General features: G+C 40.5%; 2 protein-coding genes across 4 annotated transcripts; one reads left to right on the top strand and one right to left on the bottom strand.

Moving 5' to 3' along the window:
• Window positions 1-469: 469 nt before the first annotated feature.
• pdcd11 (programmed cell death 11) lies at window positions 470-17486 on the top strand. Of its 3 annotated transcripts, none has more exons than XM_085162476.1 (36): window positions 470-589; window positions 885-1007; window positions 1671-1817; window positions 1993-2157; window positions 2456-2617; window positions 2697-2817; window positions 2997-3172; window positions 3294-3401; window positions 3516-3728; window positions 3838-3962; window positions 4048-4108; window positions 5836-5982; window positions 6090-6341; window positions 6447-6572; window positions 6655-6849; window positions 7002-7172; window positions 7272-7485; window positions 7647-7796; window positions 8119-8231; window positions 8319-8818; window positions 8932-8994; window positions 9279-9375; window positions 9544-9633; window positions 9719-9821; window positions 10458-10635; window positions 11808-11864; window positions 11957-12079; window positions 12202-12324; window positions 12550-12715; window positions 12993-13109; window positions 13215-13355; window positions 13529-13779; window positions 15226-15394; window positions 15504-15657; window positions 15948-16113; window positions 16861-17486. In XM_085162476.1, the coding sequence occupies exons 2-36, from the start codon at window positions 906-908 to the stop codon at window positions 17030-17032; spliced, it is 5418 nt and encodes a 1805-aa protein (XP_085018602.1). In that variant the 5' UTR covers window positions 470-589; window positions 885-905; the 3' UTR covers window positions 17033-17486. The 3 variants fall into 3 exon arrangements, with proteins under 3 accessions (XP_085018602.1, XP_085018600.1, XP_085018601.1); XM_085162474.1 differs by having other exon boundaries at window positions 13212-13355; XM_085162475.1 differs by having other exon boundaries at window positions 537-555; window positions 13212-13355.
• Window positions 17421-24431, bottom strand: LOC146516360 (RING finger protein 122). Its single transcript, XM_085162480.1, has 6 exons — window positions 24291-24431; window positions 22566-22719; window positions 21119-21161; window positions 20586-20627; window positions 19864-19946; window positions 17421-18234 (listed from the first exon to the last, which is right to left on the bottom strand). Exons 1-6 carry the CDS (start codon window positions 24313-24315, stop codon window positions 18114-18116), a joined length of 468 nt encoding a protein of 155 aa, XP_085018606.1. The 5' UTR covers window positions 24316-24431; the 3' UTR covers window positions 17421-18113.
• Between the last annotated feature and the right edge of the window lie 221 nt (window positions 24432-24652).

Genomic DNA, 24652 nt, shown 5'->3' with positions numbered 1-24652 from the left:
TCTTCGCATGAACACCTAGAATGCCAGGTTCTGCTTCTGGTTAAACAACGCTGCAATTCAAATGCATTAATACGAGACATTTTAGCGAGTAATGCACACTCTGTAGTCAGTTAACGTTAGCTTGCTAGGTTAGCTTGCTAGGTAGTTTATTCGTTTCAGATCCATGGCTTAAGCAGTACAACATCACAGATGCATTGTAAACACAACTTGACTCTACTTATAACTGCTCAAAGCAGAGTAGGTGGTCCAACTTCTTTCTCGAGGTCTTGAGGCTTACCTTAAACACTCGACCGCCGTACAACCAGAATGAGACAGGTGCCCTTCAGCAGAGGCCGCAATGCTAAACACGCTAGGAAGTCCCGCCCATGGTCAGCGATCTAGGACTGCGCCATTATTTGTTAAAAATTCTGTCACTCAAATTTAAGGCCGAGAGCGTTCACTGAATGGCTAATGTCGGTGCCAATTATTCGTTCTTCGCGGTCATTGGACAAAATTTGTAACGCCCACCGGAGTTTTTCTTCCGGGCTAAGGTCATGGCGTGTTGCTGAACAGCATGTGAGTTTGGATAGCCACAAACCGGAGATTTAATGTAAGAAACCTTTCATGATTCTGATCGTATATTTAAGTGTACGTTTACAGCAATACATCATATATTTAAATCTTCAGTCCGGTGGAGGTTTTTGCTAGTGTTTGTTTGTTTTATACCTGGTATTATTTAGCTCGTAATGTCGTGCATTTGGAGTGATTAGATCGGCGAATACAGATGGACTTTTATCACTAAATAAAATAATCTGGCTCTCGCAGTCTCAGTGATTTGAAACTTGTGCACATGTGAACTAATAACAATTAGGTGTCTTTTATAATGGCGACATTATTTTTCTTAGACGTCTTAAAGAACTTCATAGATGGCATCGGCGGAGGAGGACTTCCCTCGAGGAGGGACAGCAAAGAAGTCCACTGGGAGTAAAACAGTGGTTCATCGAACAGAAGCGGACAATCTGTTCCAGGTAGATTTTTAACTTCTGTGTGTTTTTGTCTGTCCTGCTGAGTGTAAAAAGTTAATCTGGGTTCAGAGTGCAGACAAAAGTGATCAAAATGAGTAACCACAGGTATGTTTTTCCACAAGAAATCCTTTTTAGTTAATCAGTTTCAACTCGGAGTTCTTTTTTGTAATGTGACAATAGCATGTACAAATGAAAATTAAATTGGAATTGATCTTTTGTTGACCCGAATGTGTTGCTGCCTACATCTTGTGGAAAGGTATTGCCAGATGTACAGTGAAGCCATCTATATCACTAACCCAGCCCTTCTGCTATTCTGCATCTGGAATCACTTCCGCACAGAAGTACTTCTCAACTCAAAGTTGGCTCTGTTTTGGCTCAGAAACTCTGTGGCTTCCACTGCAAATCAAATTATAAATGAAACAGACACCAGTGAGGCAGAATTGATTGTTACTGCCCCTGATGCATCTAGCACAGGACAGACCTGGTAAAGAGATCGGCTCATTGCCACACCTGAGCTCCTTAGCTATGAGGTTAGGCCAATATTGTAAAAAAAAAATAAAAAAATAAATCCCTTGATGTCACCTGGTCGTAAATAGGCTATTGTACACTAGAGTGTATTATTAAAACATATTTAACATTTGGCAATAATTTGCTTTTCTCTTGCAGTCGTCTAATGAACAAGCTGAAACCAAGAAAAGAAAGGCAGGAGCCAAAGATGACAGCAAGAAGCTCAAGAAGCAAAAGGCAGAGGAAAAGAAAGTTGGCCTGACACTTAACGCTCCAGTCAAATGTGTGGAAATTCTGCATGTTAAGGTAATCAATCTCCCAATAACCTATACAGTACATATACAGTATTTGAATGGGGTTTTTTTTACGTTTCATTTCCTCAGTGTTTTCTGCATCTAAAAAAAATAACACTCTTAAGCAACTTTTTTAAGCTCTTGCAGGATGCTCGTCTCAGTAACAGCTTGTGTGTGTTTTTTCCCAGGATGTGAAGGAGGGCATGCTGATGCTAGGCTGTGTGAAAGAGGTGACAGACTTTGAGGTGACCGTCAGCCTGCCTAGTGGCCTCCAAGGCTTTCTCAGCATCAAGAACATCTGCGATTCATACACCAAGCTGCTGAGCGAGCAGCTGGACTCAGCTGAGACAGAGGTTGGCCTATACAGTAATGAACAGAATGTTGTAGGAGATTTGAATTGTCTTGGTGTTGAGGACATTTCTGCTTGTGAGTGTGCAACAGTGTAATTCAGTCCACAATATTCATAAAATCTTTTAAAAAATCAAGACAACATTTCTATATTTGTATATTCTATAACACCGTCTTCGCTGACATACTCAAAATGTGTTAGCTGACCCGCATACATAGTAACTCTGTATTAACTGTGTTTTAATTGTTTTGTGACCTTTCGGTCTGTGAAAAGCGCCATATTAATTACTTTATACTTTGTAGGAAATCTGCTCTTTGCCACACCTTTTCTACCCCGGCATGGTGCTCAGGTGTGTGGTTGCCAAGTTGGATGTAACGAAGAGAGGCTCGCTTAGCATCCAGCTGTCAATCAATCCAAAACTGGTCAACAAAAGTCTGACCCCGAGTGCACTGAAAACTGGCATGGTGAGCCGTTAGTGAGAGTAACTGTTTAAAAACATCCATCAAACCTGCATTTACATAAATGGTTGTATCTTATGTGTAGGTCTTGAGTGCGTGTGTGGAGAGCGTGGAGGATTACGGCTACATCATTGACATTGGTGTCAGTGGAACCAAGGCATTTCTGTCTAAGGAATCCCTGAAATTCAAACACAACAATGCTCAAGGTATGGAAAAATAACTTGTTGCTCATTTTGGGAAATAGTTGTTTTGTTTTTCATGCGTGATTTGGTTGTGTTTCATCAGGACATTGCAGATGTTTTCAGTTTTTATAAAACAAATGTAATCAGTTGTGTTTTTTTAAAAAAGGATCTCTCAAGCATTTGTGGTTTCTGCACATGTACAGAGCTGAAAGTGGGTCAGTATTTGACTTCCCAAGTAGAAGAGGTGAAGAATGATGGTCGCATGGTCCAGCTTTCTGCTAACCTGACTACGATTGCTCAGACTTGTGCTGAACCCAAGCAGGGCTGGAACCTCACAACACTTCTTCCTGGCCTTCTGGTCAAAGCTACAATCAAGGAGGTAAAGACAGTGTTTTTATGTTATCCGCTATATGTGTTCTGCTATTAAAACAACATGAAACAATCACCAGTGAAATATAACTTCTGAACTGCATGTAAAAGCCAGTATGTTGGTATTGCAGGTGACCAAACACGGCCTGATCCTGGACTTCCTGTCCTCGTTTAATGGCCAGGTGGATTTTCTCCACATGGAGCCAGAACAGGCTTCCAGCTACACTAAGGGACTTCAGGTAAAGTAGACCTGGCATGTTTAACACAGCGCCTATGATAAATGGGTGTTTAGAAATGTTGATGCCATGTGATAATTTGAGAGTACAAACCTCCTTTTGCATCCATCCATTCAGGCGAATGCGCGCGTGCTGTACATCGAGCCACAGACTCGTCTGGTGGGAATGAGCCTGCGCAGCCACCTTATTCATCTTGAGACTGGGATTGAGCCCGTTCCTGCAGGTAGGGAACGGATTGGAGAGGTGGTGAAGGAGTGCAAGATGACCGCTATGCACCACCTGTCTGGAGGAGTGTTGGAACTTCCGGACAAAACGTTGGCCTTTGTACATGTAAGTCAGCGTGATGCTTTGGACAAACTTTAACTTTTATAAGTCTTGTATTTATATATTTTTTCATCATAAGATGAGATTGAGATAATTGTATTGTCTGCGTTGACAGCGGAACCACCTGAAGGAGTCTAATGAGCAAGCTAATGAAAACAGAGTGTTTGCCCAGCCTGAGCACATCTGCAGGATCCTGGACTTCAGCCCCATGGAGCAAATTCATTTTGCTACTTTACGCAGGTATGTTACACTTCATTTGAGTATCCACAGTAAATGTAGACTTCACTGTTCTAATCTTTGCATGCCTCTCTTCTTTTGATTTTAGGAGTGTGATTGGGAAGCCTTTTTACAGATACCATGATCTTCAGGCCGGTCAGGTTGTGGAGGTAGGAACTAGAGCTGGGCGATATATCGAGTTTTTAAAAAATATCGATATTTTTATACGAGATATAAGATGTGACAATATCCTTTATATCGATATAGTCTATACTTGTGGAGCCGCAAGTTTGCCTCTCTTTCGTCCACTTTTGTCTTTACGCAACATTACTCGGCCTCGCCCCTCCTTCACTGAACACAAATCCCCCTCCTCCACCATCGCTTCACCTGCAGGAAGCGACAAGATGGACACGGCAAATCTCCGTTAACGAGTTACTGCGCATCGCCCCGTGCGTGGGGCTGGACGCCGTCAACGTGTTAGCTAGCTAACCACGCTAACGAGCTAACCACGCTAACGCCATGCAGCCCAGAGTCGCTGTACAGCCTAAAATCCTTTCATTTTCTCAAAAGTTGACAGCGCGCCTTATGTATGAATTCTGGTTGTGCTTGATGGCCGCGAACCGATTTTATGTGGTACACAGCGCTCAGCAATCTGTCAAAAAATGTTTTAATACGACTTTAGTAAGCTACGGTGCTGCACCGGTTGATGGATTGTCGGAGCATTACGGCTACCGAGGAGCCTCGCAGAGTGATACGTACTGTGGTTCAACGTAATATTACCCTACTGTGTATAAGGACCATAAATGGCACCTGTTAAGAGACGTGGTTACGAAGAGGATTTCAAACTCAATGCTGTCAGTCACGCAGTAGAAGTTGGGAACAGAGCAGCTGTGAAATCTGTCTTTGTTACTATGCACTGTGTCTTTTAGTTTACATTTTGACTGCACAATTGTGAGCTTTTTGTTATGCACAAAAACAACATTGTTTTCTTTTATTTATGCAACATTATTATTTAATAAATGCTCATAATTTATTTTTGAGTAAATTTTATGTACATCTATGCTCTATGTTAATAAAAGTGCCTGTGTGACATCTGGGACACAGCTTTGACTAAGAACTCTCTTTTTGTTCTTACTTTATGGCTTAAAATGGCTTAAAAAATATCGAGATATATATCTTATATCGCCGTCCAGGTAAAAAATATTGAGATATGAATTTTGGGTCATATCGCCCAGCCCTAGTAGGAACAGAGAATCTTTTGTTGGAAACTTGGCTTACATGTAACTTTTGATTATGAAAGTTTGAGTCAATGAAGTCTTTCAGTGCATTAAGAGGATAACATCGACTTTGTTAGGCAAAAAGCAAACTCATGGTCTGTTATTTATTGGGACAAATTTTAGTTTGTTTTTGGAGAAAACTTAAACTAACACTCACTCAAATGAACTCATTAAGTAACATATTAAGTCTTACACAATAAGTTTGCTTCTATACAGAAGCAAATGGTACAAATATCACTTGTTTCTATTTCTTGACCACACCTGCGGTGTTGCCGTGAGGTTACTTTGGAACTTGTCTTTGCAAGAAAGCAACTAAGTGTATTTCTCAAAATATCCCTTTTAAAAAAATCTGTCTAGTCAGTTGAATTTTTTATTACGTCAAACCAGAAATGGAAACTCTCCTTGGCAGACATGTTAAAAATGTCGTTGACTTAGGAACTCCAGTTTAATAATTTAAAATAGTGATGCTGAATGGAGAGATGACGCACATTAGTTAGAATTGCTGTAAATGAGCCTGAAACGGAAGGTTTAAACTGTGCACAGTTAAATGCTCACCTCTCTTTATTGTTCCCTGTTGTCTGTGTTACATTCTTTTCTCTCAATGTTTCTCTTTCTCCAAGGGGACAGTGTCAGTCCTGCTGAGTCATGGGATGGTGGTGCATCTGTCTGACCACATTAAAGGTTTGGTGCCTCGGACCCACCTGTCCGACATTGTCCTGCAGAATCCGGAGAAAAAGTACATGGAGGGCATGAAGGTCAAATGTCGGGTAAGTGCACTTCTGCCCTAACAAACAACTATAAAACTTCTGATGTGAAGTTTCAGCTGTGAGTTATTGTTCCACTGAATATTTGTGTCTGCACACTTTGTCTTCAGGTGCTGTCAGTTGAGGCAGAGAATAAGAAGCTGTACCTGACCAGAAAAAAGACTCTGGTTGAAAGCTCCTTGCCGTTGTTCCTGAGCTATAATGACACTCGTCCTGGTCGTGTGTCCCACGGCTATATCGTGAGCGTAAAAGACTTTGGCTGCATTGTCCGTTTTTACAACGGGGTCAAGGGTCTGGTGCCGCTCAGCGAGCTGAGCTCTGAGCCCATCGTTCGTCCCGAGGACATCTTCTACGTTGGGCAGGTAAACGGATCGAATGTCATGTACACTGAGATTCCTGTATGGTCTTGATTTGTGTTGTTTCGGTGATGTATCTCACAAGTTTGCTGGTCTTGATTGATAATCCAGGTGGTAAAGGCTAAAGTTCTTCAGTGTGATCCTGAAAAGGGAAAGATGGTGCTTTCATTTAAGGCAGTGGTCGAAAAAGAAAACGAGGAGACTGAAAAACCTGAGTTTGACTGTGAAGTGGGGAAGGTAAGAAGTCGTCTCTGTGGCTTGTTTAGTTGTAAATATAATCTTTTGTCTTATTTTTATTAATTTGTCTTATTTATTGTAGAGGCTGGATGCAAAGGTGCTGAAAAAGTCACTCAACGGTTTGGAAGTGGCCATCCTCCCGGATGAGATCCATGCTGTACTGCCTATGAGCCACCTGTCTGATCACATGTCCAACTGCCCTCTGCTGTGGGAGAGCCTGCAGGAAGGAGATATCATCTCAAAACTCATCTGTTCAAGCAAGAACAAGCAGAATATTGTATCCTTTTTTTCAGTAGCCTGCAGATATTTTGCAGATCTGACCACCCGATGACCTTTACTCAGCTTTGATTGATTCACTATGTCCTCTTGGAAATTCAACATCTTCTATTTTGAAAAATGTGTTTTTCCTTAGCTGCTTCTCATTTAAAGACTCTCACCAAGAAACCAACAGTGAGATGGTCACTGGAGGAAGGAGTGGTTGCCAAAGATTTCTCTGAGATCACTGTTGGACTTCAGCTGGTTGGCTGGATCAAAAATATCATGCCCTACGGTGTCTTTGTGGAGTTTCCATATGGCCTTTTTGGACTTGCACCCAAATCAGTAAGTAAAGAACTTTTAATTTGTAAACTGAAAGGCTCATACTTGTATAACAGTTTTATATTTTCCTGGTTAAATTTTCAAATGTTTCTGCTTTTCCAGGCCATGACTGACAAGTTCATCAGAGATACGACAAACACCTTCCAGGTCGGCCAGACGGTCATTGCTAAAGTGACAAACCTCGATGAGGAGAAGCGGCGATTCCTGGTTACACTGAAGATTTCAGAGGTCATATCACCACAGGGGGATGCCCAGACGAGACTCATTAATGGTCTTCAGGAGAGAAGAGCAGTCACTGAAATGTTGGTTATGAAAGGTATGTGTGAAGTCAATTAGATATAAATAGTTGCCTTTTGCTAAGTGTGTCAATAAACGCTGGGAGTTATAGACCCACGAAAGGCCAAATAAGATTTGAGTTGCAGAATTCCAGACATTTAGTGAGACTTAAGTTCCTGTTTTTGTTTTTTTTTCTTCTAGATAACAGTGAACTTCAGCAGCAGCTGGCTGCTCTGTCTGTTGGACAGAAACTGAAGCTGACTGTGGATACTGTGAATGACACCGGTGCCACGTTTAAGTCTGATGGCTTGATTGGTGCTATCATTCTGGCCAATAAGCACCACACGATGGGTATGTACTGAACAGGAAAAAACTAAATATTTATCATATTATTATTAGTATTTTTTGCTTTGCTTTGGTCAGTGAAGCTTTAATTTTGAAGAAAATATTAAATTGATTGGAACTTGTGGATCAAAAGCACAAGGTCAAATAGACGGGTGAGCTATTTAGTGTGTATGTTGTTTTCACAATATTCAAAACAATATAATATTATATCTAATAACAGATGAAGGGAAGTATGAAGTTTACCGATTCATAATATCAGGAGGTTACAGAGAAGTTATTTTGTATGAAAGATGAGCTCATATGTAACCATAAACTGTATTTTTTGCAGGTGTTAAACTGACCGAAGGACAGAAAGTCGGTGCAGTTGTCCTTCATGTTGACATGGTTTCTGCTTGTGTCCATGTCTCTATCCTTTCCAAGGTGATGGGGAAGAAGAAATCTGTGAGTGTTTATATATATATTTTTTAAATTAGATATATAAAAATATAAATCCACCATTTGATTGTAATGTTTTTAATTTTTTTACAGCTGGCTGAAGGGTTGAAATACACAGCAATGGTGCAGCACATAGACAAAGACTTTGCCATCATCTCATTGGGTGACACGGCACAGCTGACTGTGATCCAGACTTACAGCCACCTGAATGAGATATTCCTGTCTGAGTCAGAGAAGCTGAAGGCAGGCATGACTTTGTCAGCTGAAGTTATTGAACCCAGCTGTCAAGAGCTGCAAGGGCTCCCTTTGGTGTCGTGGGAGCGCAGTATGCCAGAGCGAAAGCGCACAGCTTCAGAAAACCAGACTGGCCGCAAGGGCCACTGCTTTGGTGAGATCCTGCAGGGCACGGTGCGGACAGTAAAACCTACCTGCATCCAGGTTACCTTAGAGGATGGAAGCTCAGGTAGCGTGCATGTGTCTGAAGTGGTGGAGCCTGCAGAAGTGCGCCTGGGATCTTTCCCCACGTCATCAGTGAAAGTGGGCAGCGTGGTCACCGCCAGGGTTATCGGAGGACGAGAGGCTTCCAGTCACAGGTAATGATGGCTGTTGGGCCTCATTTTACCTACTGGAGTAGACATATGATATGTATTCGCTTTCTTTGTGTTATGTAGTAATGTAGATGTAATCGCAACTGTTTCTGTTTCAGATTCTTGCCATTCTCCCATCCAAAGTTCACATACACCATTTCGGAGCTTACGCTGATACCCAGGTAAATGTACAACACAAATAAACTTGCATCCTGGTTCTTATATTGCGTCACCTGAGCCTGATCATTATTTAATCCTAAAATATCCAAACAACCATCATTCACACCTTAACATCTCCAGTCTTTTCTGTTACTAAAATATTGCACATGTGTTTAAAATGAGTAAAATTTGTTGCACTATAATTTGTGTGTAGTTTTCATTGGGAATTTCACCCTTCCCCAAACATTTGCATATTTTGTGCTTTTTCTGTTTTTCATCTTTTTGGTCTTTTTTTCCCTCTCTTTAGCAAACTGAATGAGAGTGTAGATTTCAAACCAGTTACAGCAAAAGAAAAACTGAGCAGCTATACAGCTGGGGAGGAAATTACATGCTTTGTATCAAAGGTAAGCTTTGAAGATTGAGATGGCTTTATATTATTTTACAAGTTTTCCCCCAAACTTGAAGTGATTGCACATTGAAAAAATTCCAAAAACAATTTCAAAGGAAAAAGCAAGCTTGGAATTTATGTCCTCTTTCCTTTTTCTTCAATGTCTTCATGTTTCTCTCGCCAGTTTAACTCAGACAGAAAGTCTTTGGAAGTCACGACTGATCCCAGTGTTTCTGGAACGGTTGAACTGCTGGCAATGACCACTGATCCTAAAGTAAGTTTGTGTCTTTGCAAATGTATAGGGAGAGCAAATGTTATTTGTAAAAGGTCAATCATCTTACACTTTATGCTTATTCGAGGACATCGGCCACCCCGAGAAACTGTACAAGCTGGGCCAAGCAGTCCGTGCCAGAGTGGTAGAAGCGAGCTTCACTCCTCATCGCTTTGTGCTGTCACTCACAGGTAAGAGCTACATGAGGACGATATAGCCTCAACATATCGATTAAGATGTTTCTAGGAAATGTGCAATAATGACATTTATAATGATAAAGAAAAAATGTTATTTTATTAAAAAAATATCTGCAAACAAAAATGAGGGCATTTTGCTGCATCCTCTTCCATTAAGCTGCTATCAGACTACTGAAGTTACAGTTTGAATCTATTGCCACAAGGTGGCAGCAGCAGCAACATTATAGCGCAGTAGTAGTGACACAACATAAGTCCAATATAAGCACAAAAGTAGCCTAGCTAGAAGTTTTAGTGAAAGTGTAACATAACAGCTTAACATTTTAGTTAGCACTAACTGAAGGAACTTAACTTCAATGTTGATTTAGCTCCATTTTTAGCTACTAAATCAACATCTGAGTCTGACTATCATCGTTGTGCACTAGGGAACGTAAACACATTGCATCACTGTTATCTCTGATACAACAATATAATCTGTACATATCACATGAAAATTGATACATGTCTAATAAGAGCACGTCAAGCAGTTTTTGTGTTATGTTATTGTTGTTGGATCTTCTAGTTTTGAAATCTGTATCACATAAAATCAGGTTCATTTAATTTCTGGATTCCTTTTTTTTTTTTTTTCTCCAGGTGTCCATAAACTGGAGAAAGGCAGCGTTACTTTGGGGATAGTAACAAATATTCAGCCACAAACTGGCCTGCTGGTTAAACTTCCCTTTGGGGGCATGGGGACTGTTGCTGTCACAGACCTTGCTGATGCCTACAGGCCAAACCCACTGGCTGTTTACAACAAGGATCAGTTTCTCAGGTCAGTGTGGATGATCTCTGTTATAGACCTTGTGCAGAAAAGAATATTTTAAGCTAGCCCGGTCTGCACTAGCTTCTGTTATCCAGTGCAAACTTTAATTTTGCATTTATTTCATTGTTTTTCTAAATTACCAGTAAGCAAATTAAGAGTTAAAACTTTTTGAGTGTAACAACGTTAAACTATATTTATTTAGTGGCTACTGAAACACTACATCTCCCATCAGCTTGCATGATAAAACAATGCAAGTGTTGCAGCAGCAGTAGATTTAACTGTAACCTGTTTTCTTCTCTTATAAAAACCGATTTTTCAACATTATAGCTGTGATGTCTGCTGCAGTGTTCAGTTCTCTCTGTCCAGCTGTTACAGTAATGTGACGCTCGTTGGCCCACATCTGTGGAGCAAAAATCTGAAAAGCTAAAGTTAGATCTAAAAATGTTTTTCTATCAGAGCTCATGCAGGCAACTGTGCAACAAAGTAATGAGAGAACTTTTCTTTTGGAGCAGCACCTGGAAGTTCTGTTTTCCCTTCAGCTTTTTTTAAAATTCAATATATCAACCCACACTTTACCTTGTGGATTTCTCTTTTTTATTAGCTGTAATATTGCTGCGCCAGCTTAAATAGAAAAGACCTTTTTTCAGTGGTTTAGTCCAGCGGTCCCCAACCCCCGGGCCTCAGACCGGTACCGGTCCGTGAGTCGTTTGGTACCGGGCCGCGAGAGTTGAGGCTCAGGTGTGAAATGTATAGTTTTCAGGGTTTTTATCGGTTTTCAGCGTTATTTTGTTATCGTTTTTATCGTTAACTCGGTTTTCCTGGGTCTTTTCACGTGTGTTATGAATAAAAAAAAATATTCGGTACCGGTACTCGTTTTATTTTGTTGTATTTATCCGCGACACCTTAAAGGCCGGTCCATGAAAATATTGTCGGGCATAAACCGGTCCGTGGCGCAAAAAAGGTTGGGGACCGCTGGTTTAGTCGATACAAGTACATTTGTTATTTGAAGTGGAGTCAAAATTCAGTCTGCAGTTCAGTTATGTGTCACTGACATGAAAATATTAAAATATCGTCACAACTTTAATCTCAAGACTTTCTGATTAAACATGTTTAGTGACTGTGAAGTAAATATTGTTTTTTAATATTTTTATTATATTTATATTTTTAAAATATTTTTTCAGGTGTTACCTTCTAGATAATGAAAATGACAAGTGGCAGTTGTCTCTGCGACCATCAAGGTATGAGAAGGCATCGTTGTAAAAGTTTGATTTGTGATGATTTTTGTTAATAAAGCAATAAAAACGTATTGTGTTATAATGTGTTCCTCCAGGCTGAACCCAGAGAAGGCCAAGCCAGCAAAAGACCCAGAAGTGTTGTCTGTAAACAAACTGAAGGCAGGCCAGATCATCAGAGGCTATGTCAAGTCTGTTGGAGAGCAGGGAGTCTTCATCAGGTAACTAAGAGATCCATCCACAGCATGCTAATGATTGTTTTTAGAAACATTTCAACATTTATTCTAACATTTCTGCTCTTACTTGTTATATCGTCTTACTGTTGTATATAATTGTCTTTCAGGTTGTCAAGAAGCATCATTGGAAGAGCTGAGCTCCAGCAAACCACCAAATACTTTGTTAAAAATCACAAAATCGTCTCTGAGCACCTGCCTCCCAACGCCCTGCTCACCACCAAAATTCTCAGGTAAAGTCAGCTCAGAGTTCAGAAATCACTCTTCAGAATTTTCTACACCGATCCAGCTTAGAATTCTATCTTAACTGCCATTAATGTAGCATTTAAAAATAAAAGGGAAAAAGTTCATTATCATACCACGTTTCAGAAGTTATCTGGGACGGCTTTAGGTAGGGACTATTTTCAGACTCCAAACTGCTATCCTACCATTTTAGTTTTTGCTATCTTTGTCTTCAGTATTGACAAGGAGGAGGAGTTTATCAACCTCTCGCTTCTCCCCGAGGACACCGGGAAGCCAGACGTCCTTCCAGAATCGCTCGGTCTGCCGCTGCGTCTCGTCGGAGAGGAGAAGAAGAAACAAGATAAGAAGAGCAAGAAACGGCCAGCATCTGAGAGCGAAGAGGTGAAAAGACACATTCAGTTTCTTTTTTACTTTCACGTGTAAATTTATTTCATTTCCTTGTGTTTTCTATTACATTGTTAACTCTTTCATTTTATATTTTGATGTTTTTGAATCATCACTTTGCATTTTTGCCAAAAACAAGGCCATTGTTTTTTCATCTTCCATTTATCATCTTTGGGTCTGACAATAATAAATCCTGTACTGATCTTTGGCTTGGTGACTTTGTATATGTATTGAATTGTGATTTATTTGGGTCTTAATGGTTCTTCATTGGCAGATCTCAAAGAAAAAGAAGAAGGAATCAAAGAAGGCAAGAACTGATGATAATGATAGTGGAGTAGAGGTGTACTTCAGAGAAGAGGAGGATAAGGAAGATGAAGGAAAACCTGCAAAAGTAAGCAACTGCTCATAAACCTTTACAGTCTTGTAAATCTCCATAGATTGGGTGATTTGAATACACTTAACCAGAATCTTATGAATATGTTCTCTCCCTCAGCAGGTTACATCCAGTGCATCGTGTCCATCTAGACTGCAGGTGACAGCAGGTTTCTCCTGGGATGTGGGTCTTAGTTCCCTGAAGCCTGCCTCTGCAGCGCAGGAGGACTCGAGTGATGGAGAAGACCAAGAGGGAAGCACTAAGGTGAAAAAAGATGTACATCCTTAGAGTTAGTGGAGAAACAGAATTTTCAGCACATCACTTTAGCCCTTAAAAGACCTCATTCATAATTTATCCATTCTCAACCTTTCTCGGCTCTATCCCATCTCCTTTTCTTTCCTGTGTTTTACCTTAAATGTGCTCTTTCCGCCTCCCAGCCCCAGAAGAAGTCTCGTCATGAGCAAGAGCAGGAGAAAAAGGAAGCAGAGAAGGCTTTGATACAGAGAGAGGCCGAGCTGATGGATCCAAACCTGCGGCCTCAGGATGCAGCTGCCTTCGAGCGTCTGCTCCTAGCATCACCCAACAGCTCGCTGCTGTGGCTCCAGTTCATGGCTCACCATCTGCAGGCTACACAGATCGAGCAGGCCCGCACTGTCGCCGAAAGAGCCCTGAAAACGATCTCCTTCAGGTAATGGTAGACTTGTAGATGAATACACGCACTTAGCAACTTTATTAGTTACACGTGGCACACAGTACTGCTGGCTTAAGTCTGTATGGTAGAGATTCAGCAAGGTGCTGGAAACATTGCGGTACTGACATCATAGTGTTACACAGGTGCTGCTTCTTTATAAGAAGTTATTGTGGTGCAGTTCTTTTATTCCACCTCATCCCAAAGGCTTTCTGTTGGGTTTAGAAGCAGTTTGAGTACAGTCAGTTCATGCTAATGCTTCCTCTTATAAAGGAGATATTTGACGACCTCCCCTGATGAGTTTTGACACCTTAGTGTATAACAATAAACATGTGGTTTGGCACGCTTTAGAACAGTTTAAGGTTTTTCCTCAAGGGGCATGTGTATAGGCAGAGACCATCTCACTAACATCTGATGCACACCCAGTTATTTTGTTCAATAAGCAGGCCTGAAATATTCCTCAGTTCAAAAAAGAGCTTCAAGAACTTTACTCCTAGCAAGGTTCCCAAGGAAGTCGAGGAGATGTGTGGAAGTAGGGAGGCAGAATCAGGAACAAGTGAAGGTTTTGTTAAAGCTTTAGCTATCTTTTTGACTTTAACCCCTGCTGCCACCACCTAAACAGAGAAAGAAAGAAGGAAAGTATACTTTATTGATCCCCGTGGGGAAATTCCTCTCTGCGTTTAACCCATTCACTCAGTGAAGCACTGTGCAGCCACTGGGCGCCCGGGGAGCAGTGTGTAGGGACGGTGCCTTGCTCAGGGGTACCTCAGGGTAGCTGTTCAGGGGAATCGAACCCCCGACCTTCCATGATCGGAAGGTCGGGGGGATCATGGGGCCACCACTCTACCTACTGAGCTATCCCTGCCCTGAGAGGAACTAGTCACAAAAAAAACAAGTTAAACAGAAGTTATCAAGCACACTCATATGCACAAGGATGAAGTGGCCACAAAGACATGCTGTCAGAACAATGGCTCTCTTGCACAGGGGCTTTCCTCTCTCTGGTCGTAAGTCCTCTCTTGACTCACTGCTTAGTGTTAGGCATTTAATAATAGGTCAGCTGTGGTTAGCTGAGACATGGTTAGCTGCAACAAGCTACCACCTTAATTGTAGGCAGTTGTTTGTAAAAGCTCCAGTGCTTTCTAAAATAGTCAAACCAGCCTTTCTCACATGAACGCCTTTCTGCATTCAGATCACTTTTTTCTGCACTTTGATGTTCACTTTTAACTGCAGCCGCTTGTGAACTATATTTACATGCCCAAATGCTGCAAGTCTGTTCTAAAAATGGTTGACTAAATAATCGTAGTTTAGTCAACCAGTCAACTATAGCAATGAGTAGTTGAATTTGTTTAACTAATAAAGCGATCTCTGCATCCAGTTGCAAGAAAGTTTGTGCACAATTTAACTAAAGATGGTTAGATGTGTAAAATTGTGCCTGTTGTGGTTCAGGGAGGAGCAGGAGAAGCTGAATGTGTGGGTGGCTCTGCTGAACCTGGAGAACATGTATGGCACAGAGGAGAGTCTCAAGAAGGTGTTTGAGCGGGCAGTGCAGTTCTGTGAGCCCATGCCTGTATACCAGAAGCTGTCTGAGATCTACGCCAAGTCCAACAAAATCAAGGTACTTCCTCAGAAAATACCAAAATATTTAGGTACGCATATTTAAATAAGCATCTGATATATGCATGATCTGTGTGTTGTTGACTCATTGTGGGTTTTTTTGTACCCAGGAGGCAGAGGGCCTGTATAAGACGATGGTGAAGCGCTTCCGTCAGAATAAGGAAGTATGGTTCAGCTATGGGACCTTCCTGCTTCAGCAGGGTCAGAGTGATGCTGCCAGTAATCTCCTGCAGAGGGCGTTGAAGAGTCTCCCTCCAAAAGAAAGTAAGAGGGCCTGTTTAAAGATCTTGTCATACTAAAATGATCATAGCGTCTGTATGTACAATACCTTCTATGTACATTTGATGTATGTTGTCCACCAATAACTTAACGCTCATGGTTTTTGAAATTATTCTTAAATATTAGGGTGGCTGTTTATACAGTTGCATCCCACCACCCAACACCGCCACTAGCACTGAGACTAATGCAGTATTTTTAATAATTCTTTTCACCTGTCAAAGCTGTGTTTTTCTACAGGACGTAACCTTTTCTGTGATCTCATCCTCTTCTCTCAGGTGTGGATGTGATCGCCAAGTTCGCTCAGCTGGAGTTTCGTTACGGTGATGTAGAGAGAGGTCGCAACATGTTTGACAAAGTCCTGACCACATACCCAAAACGTACCGACCTGTGGTCTGTTTTCATCGACCTCGTGGTCAAACATGGATCGCAGAAGGAAATCAGGTGAACAGAAACTGTCTTTTCATCGTCATGGTTACCATACGTTATTCCATATTAGGGCTGCTCAATTAATCGAATTTTAATCTCGATTACAATCTGGGCTTTCAACGATCATTAAAAATGACTGAGCCGATTATTAGCCCCTCCCTCGTGCTTTACTCTCGCGCTGCTCCGTGTGGCAAATCGAGCGCACCTCTCTGCATTTCGAACACGTGTCACAACAATTAAGAGGACCCGAGGGAAGCTCGGAAAGCTAAGCAGAAGTTATTTGGAAAAGAGAGGTAAAAAAAAAAAAAAACTTCAGTGGTGTGGAAACATTATGGGTTCGCGGAGTCAGACGTGGATCAAGTAGACATAGTGTGTAAACTTTGCTACAGTGTCGTAGCTGCACCACAGAGCAACACTGCAAAGTTCACTAAACATAGACGTTTACATTTTTCATTTATTTCTTATATTGCAAACATTTGCACTGTTATCAGTATTTGCACACTATTTTATATTATTATTATTATTTTATATTAAGTCATTATTCAATACATTGTTATTGTTAATTAAATATTGTCAAATAATCAAGATCTCAATTTCAGTAAAAATAATCGTGATTATCATTTTTGCCATAATCGAGCAGCCCTATTCCATATGCTATAGCATCTGTGTTCCTAAACAGTTACACGCTCATAAGAACTGACATGTGAGATGGATAAGTGTGTGAAGTGTGTAATATTGTATTACAACTTCTGCCTCTTTCAGAGCGCTCTTTGATCGAGTGATCCACCTGAGTGTTTCTGTGAAGAAGATCAAGTTCTTCTTCAAGCGTTACCTGGAATATGAGAAGACACATGGCACCCCTCAGAGCGTCCAAGCAGTAAAAGAAAAGGCCATTGAGTTTGTGGAGGCTAAAGGCACAGAGGGTACCAAGTAAAGTCCAGATATATGCAGGCAAACACCTTATAAATGTGGACACACATGACTTGCTGTGTATTTGTATCCTCAGATGAGGAGGAGCATTTTCCTCAAAATGACCAATATTTTAGCTTGTAATTAAGTTTTTTGTAATAGTTGTGGACTCATGAGTGTTGAACATGTGCTACAATACTGTGCATCTATAAAACAACAGTTTTGTATGATAATGAGTAAATCATGTCACGATGATTGCTGACTGTTTGAACAGATTTATAAATGGCTCAATAAAACCTTTGTCAGTTGACTCGTCGACCTTTCAATAAATCCAAGGCTGTTACAATACATTACATGACGCTTTATTTAAAATACAAAAGGACAATATATATAGGGAGACATTACATACAATACATACAGGCAAGACTAGTTTTCTATCAGTCTTTTTTTTTTTTTTTTTTAAAGGGAAAAGGGCCTGGGACACAATCGGTAACAACATCATCTACTTAAATCGTCGTGGTTGTAATCCGGCTGGTCTGTTTCAGCCAGAGGGTGTAGCTGCCTCTGGCTCCTGGAGCATTTCACCTAAATTGGCAGTATTGAAGATGCATGTATGGCACAGGGTTATAGGGTGATTGACGTGGTTTGTGCTGGCTGTATTGGTAACACCCCTGAGATATTAGAGGTATCCATACTGATCCTGTAATTTGATGTCCTGCTCAATGCCAGTAGAGTCATTTCTCTCCGGCAGTGTTGCACCAGTCGTCCAGTGACAGTGGCAATGATCCAACTTTCTATTGCTGCTCCTTTTCCTGTCTTTTTTTTTCTTCTTTTTTTGGTGAACAGTGCAACATGGAAGTAGAACTAGGAGCATTTTAATGAAAGATCCTATTCATTCACCCTTTCTGACTGATTTGACCAAATCATGTTGGTGCTATCAATATTCAGTTCCCATGAAAGCATAACTGCTCAAAGGTCAGCAGCAAAGCTGCTACTTGGGGCTCTTTAACATTTCTTCAAGATGACCCTTTTGTTCATCTTCTCTAGTGTATTTAATGTGTGTGTTTTCTGTAAAGGGAGTCTTTTCTCTTCTTCCGATGGCTCGTTCACACCTCCTCTGGGTCCATAGGCCCCTCGGCACCCTGGGGAGCGTCCGAGTGTAGCCGCAGGATGGGCTTGTTACACATGGGGCACACGCTGCGGATCTCTAGCCACTTAAGCAGGCACCTGACAGGGCAAGAAACATAACAGCTTGAAATAATACTGCATAGCTGTTTTTTTTATTACTCAGCTAAAGCTTAAAATAGCAGAAAAGAACTTTGTTTCCTGTTTAAATGAAAAATGACAACATTTTCTCTCCCACAGCAGTACCGCTGCGGTGGAGCATGGATGGAGTGAGAGGGGTACGACATGCAGAAAAGGGGCGCAGGCTGCTGCATCTCAGCCATGCGTCATGTTGTAACCTGTTCACCCACTGAGCTAAATTGACGCCCCTGCACTTTTTGGAGAAAGTAAAGTAACTTTTGTCATTTAAAAGTGTCGCCAGCAGAGGTCACACAGGACTCTCTTGCTCTACTTCCTTGGGATTTTTAACTGCTGCAAATTTTTTTCACATAATTTTTGCATTTGCACACATCAATACTAAAGTATTTAGATATGATCGCAACTATAATCTGTAATTTGTCAAATTTTCTACCAAATTATATGAAGCTGTTGGATTATGTAAAATAACATCACTGCTACCAAATTTTGTGACCATGTCGAAATACTATGAAACAGCGTTTTGTTTGTGCCGCCTATTATAATAAAGTAGAAGTTCTAAGAGTGGTGAAACAACACTCACACTTACTTTACAGAAATTCTAACTGGATCCTTTTTCGAGGTAATTATTGAAGACAGAACGGGCAGAAAGTTAAAGAAACACTGCTTTAGTGTAACACTGGTTAACCCGAAAACAGCTTAACCGGTGTTACACAAAAACAAGAAGCTGGGAAAACCAGCTTTTTTTTTCTTTGTGTGTTTCTAGAAGAATAAGAAAAATATTTTTTAACCATTTATGGCCACTGACTTTGTAGTCAACCTTATGAGCACCCTCTAAGTGGAATTTCAAAATCTGCTAATTTTGGGCTCATTTTAATGATAACTGAATCACTTGCCTTTTTACTTTCCACAATAATTAGTTAACAGAACAACATAACAAAACACACCTTGTAGATTCTCATGTATTACGGAACTGGATTTTTTTAAACTGTAAATGTGCCCGTCTTTAAGCAGCGTTGTGAAGTAAGGTTTGGTTTGAGATACATTTTTTATTTCCCAAAAATCAATAAATGAATAATTTATTTAGCACAATTCAGATGGCTGCATATTGAACTGAAAGAATAGAAACAAAGCACCGATCCAATCACACTAATATCAATCGATAGTATCAATATTTGATTATAGTTCTCATATTTGCAACCATACAGAGAAGCAGCCAAGCTAACAGTTAAAAACAGTTTTACAGTCATTGGAATAAAAAGGGGAAATAAACAGTTGTGTAAATGCTATTGCAAAACAACCTGTAGCTTTCACTGACGCCTATTTTATTAATCTAGTGGGAAAATTAAATTCAAATTAAGTAGATTTGTCCTCACAGGATCACTGTGACATTGCAGCCTGTTTGTGTTTATTCTTTTCGCTAAGATTAAAGTAAAGACTGCCTCTCAGCGTGTCCCACACAAAGCATTTAGCTTGTTGTGATCTCGCCACGCCTAATGACAATGACATTAATTTAACTTAACCGAAGAGTACGGCATATAATTGCAGCTACTATTTCTACTGAACTTTTCACATCACTGTTTTATCAACACTCACTTCTTGTGAAATGCATGTGAGCACGGACACACTCCCAGCTCATCGCGGGTCCTGAATTCTTCCAGACACACTGCACAGGTTTGCTGCAGAGCACAAACAACACAGAGGTTAGTTCGGTTGGCTTTTTTCTGGTTATAGACATCATATATATATATATCCTTACAAACCTAATACACTTGCCTTTTTGTAGCTAGATTTAAGTGGTAAATTAATTTACCGTTTTACTTTAAAGTGCAAGTATGTCAGTGTTGTGAAAGTGCGCTTTTATCTTAACTGTGTTTTCGGGCAGCAGGGCTATTTCAAACTAAAAAGAGAAATTGGATATTGAATTTATACCAAAATTAGCCCTAAGCCTTGGTTTTAAACAAAATACTTAGAAGTTGTTGTTTTTTTTAAACAAAATCACAAGAGGCAGGACAGAGATGTTTTTTATAATGCATTTTGAATGAGTGCAGTTATTCCTGGAGCCCTACATTCTGCAGGCACTCTCACACTGACAATATTTAAGATATTTTCAGCACATTTCCACCCTGAGTACGTGCAGCATGCTAATAACGTCTGAAGGAGAAACTGATTGAATGAACCAGCCAAAGCTTCCCAGCACATAATGATCTCATCTAAACTGGCACGTAAACAATGTGGGCAACAAACAGCTGACATTGTTTAACATGTTTGGTCTAACAACAGGTCTGGTTCACATTTTATAAGAGACTATGACTTACTCCAAGAAGGCTTAATTTTTTGCTCGCCCCCTTCAGCACCACCTGCAGAATAAAAGGGGAGAGAAAGAAGAAATGTGTTGGGTCATGTGATCTATGCGTCAGCATCATGGGTCAATTGTGGTGTTACACAGCAGAAAAGATACAATGTAAAACGGCATTTTTGTGAAAACATAACTGATATGTGTTGATTTACTCCTACGTGGTGAAAAAAATCATTATAAATGCAGAGAAAAAAAACCAAACCTGCAGTTCCTGTTCAACCTTCCCTGTCTGAAAGCATTATTGCCAACTGTCAACACGCTACACTGTTAACACTCTGCTACCAGTTTAGTGTATGGGGCCTCATCACACGGATTATCATTTTAAAACCAGAACGTAGCGACACATAGACGGATTCAAGGTCATCTAAAAAGGGGGGTGTTAGATGTCACAGTTGGCAATATCGGCCTAAGATGTTACACTTGTATTTATAACAGGCCTAAGAAGCTGGTGTTACATGTGCACCCACAGTGGCAGATACTGCATTGACATACCTCATTGTAACTGAACTGCTCCCTTGTTCCTTGTTGCTTCAACCTGGGAGAGACACAAAGAAAACAACATCTGTAACAACTGTAACTTAAGGTCTGTGGATCCTGACCTGTGATTGCAAGATAAAACGCACACACACGCACACACCACTCAATCCTAACTTAATTTCACAGAACTGCTCGCATTTCCTGTTCCTCCAGTCCATTACTGTGGTTAAATTAGCAACATTTATAGAAACTTGTTTGCAATTTTATTCCCGACTAATATTTCAAAATGTTACTTATAATCATGTTGAGCCTGGGAGGATGTTCATTACTATCTGAAGAAAATCTGATAACAGTATTAGTTGTACTATTTATGTCTTTTTTTAAAAAAAAAAAATGTTTATTTTTAAAATCAGACATTTTTTATGAGTCCTTTACACTAATTGCACTAATCTCATTTATTGGGTGTAGCACAATGGTCCAAAAATACAGTGCTGACATCCTGACAATATCATTTCATGAACGTAATACACTAAGCATAAGGAAATACACTTTGCTTTAACAAACGCGTGAACTTTATACAACACGCAGCATTCATATCGATTTGGAATGTTGTAAATGAAACTCCAGTAACTTTGTTTCTCTGTTTTGCTTTAGATGGCCAGTGGTCACTAATTTTCCTGCACTGGTGCTGTACACGTGGCATATAGTGGCTTTAACAGCCTTTCGCTGAAATCTAGGGAATCACAGGGTAAGTAATGATATAATGCTGTTAGAGTATGTTGCCCACAATTATCTCACTATCATAATACAAAGATTCTACAACTCTCAACACATTGTAAAACATTCCGACATTGATTTAATAAACCAATCAATATATGGGTAAAATGTATCAATAAACAAAAGAGAGCAATGCAGCATTTTGCTGTATTATTATTTCCCCCATCTCCACTAAAAACAGCTTCATCTAACCCCCCCATCCCCCCTCCAAAATAAAACAAAACAAACCCAACACCCATGTATGCAAGAAGGGTGAAACAAAATGACTAAGATATAGTCAAAAATGAAAGACATGAGGTAGAATGTGCTAAAATACTCTGTGGTGAACTGCAGAGTCAGTAAAAATGATTGGGGTTCATGAATAGCAGCAACCCTTTTTTTCCAAGTGCTTTGCTTTTGCCTTATATAGAGAATATTTATTGTTCTACACAAGAAATCCAAGCATAAATTGTGTTTTAACAGTTCTAAACAACATGTCACACCTTTGGCAGCTCAACACTTGCTTGGTAAACTTGCATGACATTCGCTGCTAACATTAACACATCAATACGTGATGTGTTAGCTGACTTCCAAGGTGGTTAGGAATTAATTTGAAGCTGCCGTGGCTGCGTGTTCCAAAGCTTGCTCAAACTTGCCCGAAAATCTTGAACTACTGGTTTGTTTATCTCAGACTCGCCCGACCTACCTGAAAAGGTAGCAGCAGAAGATGAGGCTGAGCATGAAGACGAAGAGGCCGATGCCCAGAACAATGACATAGACATTGAGCGGCAGGTGATAGATGTCAGACCCCATGCTGCAGTAGTGTTCAGAACGCTGAGAACCCAAACCACACTGGCATCCTACCAGGAAGAGTTTTGAAATAACAGATTACATACTTAACTTGTTTGCCACCTTCTAAGGTACAAGTCCAACATGTAAAATCAAGTTTGAGGAATTAGAAGACTTTCTCATTTCAACTCTTTGATGGGATGCCAAGGAGAGAGAAAAACATAATAAAATCCTGTTTTCTTTTATAGGTCATAAATTTGAAATTGATTTAGGGTTGCTGTCTTTTTAAAGCTGCATTTCTTCAGCTTTAAACAGAGAGATGCTGAAAAAGAGATTGCAGAATTGTTTAATCTCCCACTATATCCAGCTATCTACAAAGATTTAAAGTATGCAACCGTTAGCACCGACAGTTTAAGTGAAACTGATAGCATAAACATTAGACTGTGCCGTTTGTTTGAGCAATTACTGGTAGACAGCTGAAGGTAATTTTCCTTTCTAAGGAATAAGGGGAACACCCAAACTCTTATTGGCAAATCATAAACACTTTATTTCCAATATAAAATGAAAAGAAAGATTAATCATTGAAGACAAGTACACAAACGTTGATCATTAACAAGAACATGGACAAGCTTCTAGTGCCAGTAAGACTGAGTGTGTCTGCTGATGTGGAACTATAAATTGCAAACGCATGTGACACTCTAGGTAAACTCCACAAAAATCACAAGCTTTACTCGCAGCATTAGTTAAGGGTTCAAATTTAGTAAGTGCTTAGTTGCAGGTGTGTCTGGGGAACTGTGGTGGCAACTGAGACGCTCATAGGAGTGTGTGTTAATTTGCTGTGAACAAGACAAACATGAAGGGCAGACATCACTTCCGCCACACCACCATCTGTTCCACAGACTACAGACATGACTGGTAGAGTGTGAGCTCGTGTGTGTGTGCGCTCGGGGATGGAAAAGCAAAGCTGCGTGGTGTCTGTGTGGTACAATCGAAATATGTGTGCGTCGCAGGTGGCGGGGGGTGTGATGCATTAAACAGAATGAACTTGGGGGACAAGGGCCATTTGGTAAAACAATAGCAGAGGAAGCCCCACTTCCACAGGCCACATGTGTTCCTATTAATTTGTAGCGAGGATGCTCTTTGCCAGCCTCTAAATGTCCATGTGTCTCTCCTTAGAGTGAATGAATGGGTACAGCTTGCACACTGTGGGGGGTATGGGAAGGGTAATTTGACATGGCTGGGGGTTGGGGGATTTACCAGGACCGGGTGGAGGGTTTCATAGGAAAGACCTATTGTAGCATAATGAAATATACAATTAGGAATCACCCCAAAGAAAAAAAATTAAAATATGGAGCAAGGTAACAGAATAAAATGTCACAGGATACAGTTGTCAACAACAACAAAACCCCCCAAAATGAAACAACATGTTCTGGAAAGCAGCTTATTTTAAGTGCTCTCAGCTCACTCTTCAAAACACTATCTAAGGCCTCCACTCCCTGCAATTTGCCCATTCACAAGCACATCCATTATCTGAATCCCATTAGCCAACAGCCAGCAACTAAGTAACTTAGTTTATGAAGTAAGTACATGTGCTTCCATCTCTCATGTATTTAGAGAAGTGCCAAGGAATCCACTCACTTACCGTTACACCATTGGAATGGTTGCATGAAATGTGACTCCCAAGGCAGCCGCAGTAAATTCAGGCCCTGTCAGGAAAAGGCTGGAGAGGAGCCAAACTCGTGGGCTGGAGCTTCGGACACTGAAATCTGTTTTGGAGTCTAGATTCAGTTACACTGAGCCGGATTGCTCTTTTTCTTGGGTTGTGCTAGCTCCCGCAAACAACAACCATCAAGATTTGCTCAGATTCCACAAATCCTCTGGAGGTGTGGTTTTGTTGGCTCAGCAATCTGTGCTGCCCAACATTCCCAAATCTGGATTAACCGCTCTGTGTTAAGATTGGGAGATTTGGGACTGAGGTTTGGACCAGGACTGGAAACCTCATGT

This window comes from Neolamprologus multifasciatus, chromosome 6 (genome assembly GCF_963576455.1).
Source record: "Neolamprologus multifasciatus chromosome 6, fNeoMul1.2, whole genome shotgun sequence".
Taxonomy (NCBI): Eukaryota; Metazoa; Chordata; class Actinopteri; order Cichliformes; family Cichlidae; genus Neolamprologus; species Neolamprologus multifasciatus.
This window is presented reverse-complemented; position numbering and strand designations above follow the sequence as displayed.

Excerpts from the sequence above, each read along its gene's own strand:
- pdcd11 (XM_085162474.1), top strand. The coding sequence starts at position 906 with ATGGCATCGGCGGAGGAGGACTTCCCTCGAGGAGGGACAGCAAAGAAG. Across the intron at positions 7,797-8,118 it reads CAATAAGCACCACACGATGG|GTGTTAAACTGACCGAAGGA; the intron begins GTATGTACTGAA and ends TATTTTTTGCAG. Across the intron at positions 8,232-8,318 it reads TGATGGGGAAGAAGAAATCT|CTGGCTGAAGGGTTGAAATA; the intron begins GTGAGTGTTTAT and ends ATTTTTTTACAG.
- LOC146516360 (XM_085162480.1), bottom strand. The coding sequence starts at position 24,315 with ATGCAACCATTCCAATGGTGTAACG. Across the intron at positions 22,720-24,290 it reads ACCATTCCAATGGTGTAACG|GATGCCAGTGTGGTTTGGGT; the intron begins GTAAGTGAGTGG and ends TCTTCCTGGTAG. Across the intron at positions 18,235-19,863 it reads TCACATGCATTTCACAAGAA|GTGCCTGCTTAAGTGGCTAG; the intron begins GTGAGTGTTGAT and ends TTGCCCTGTCAG.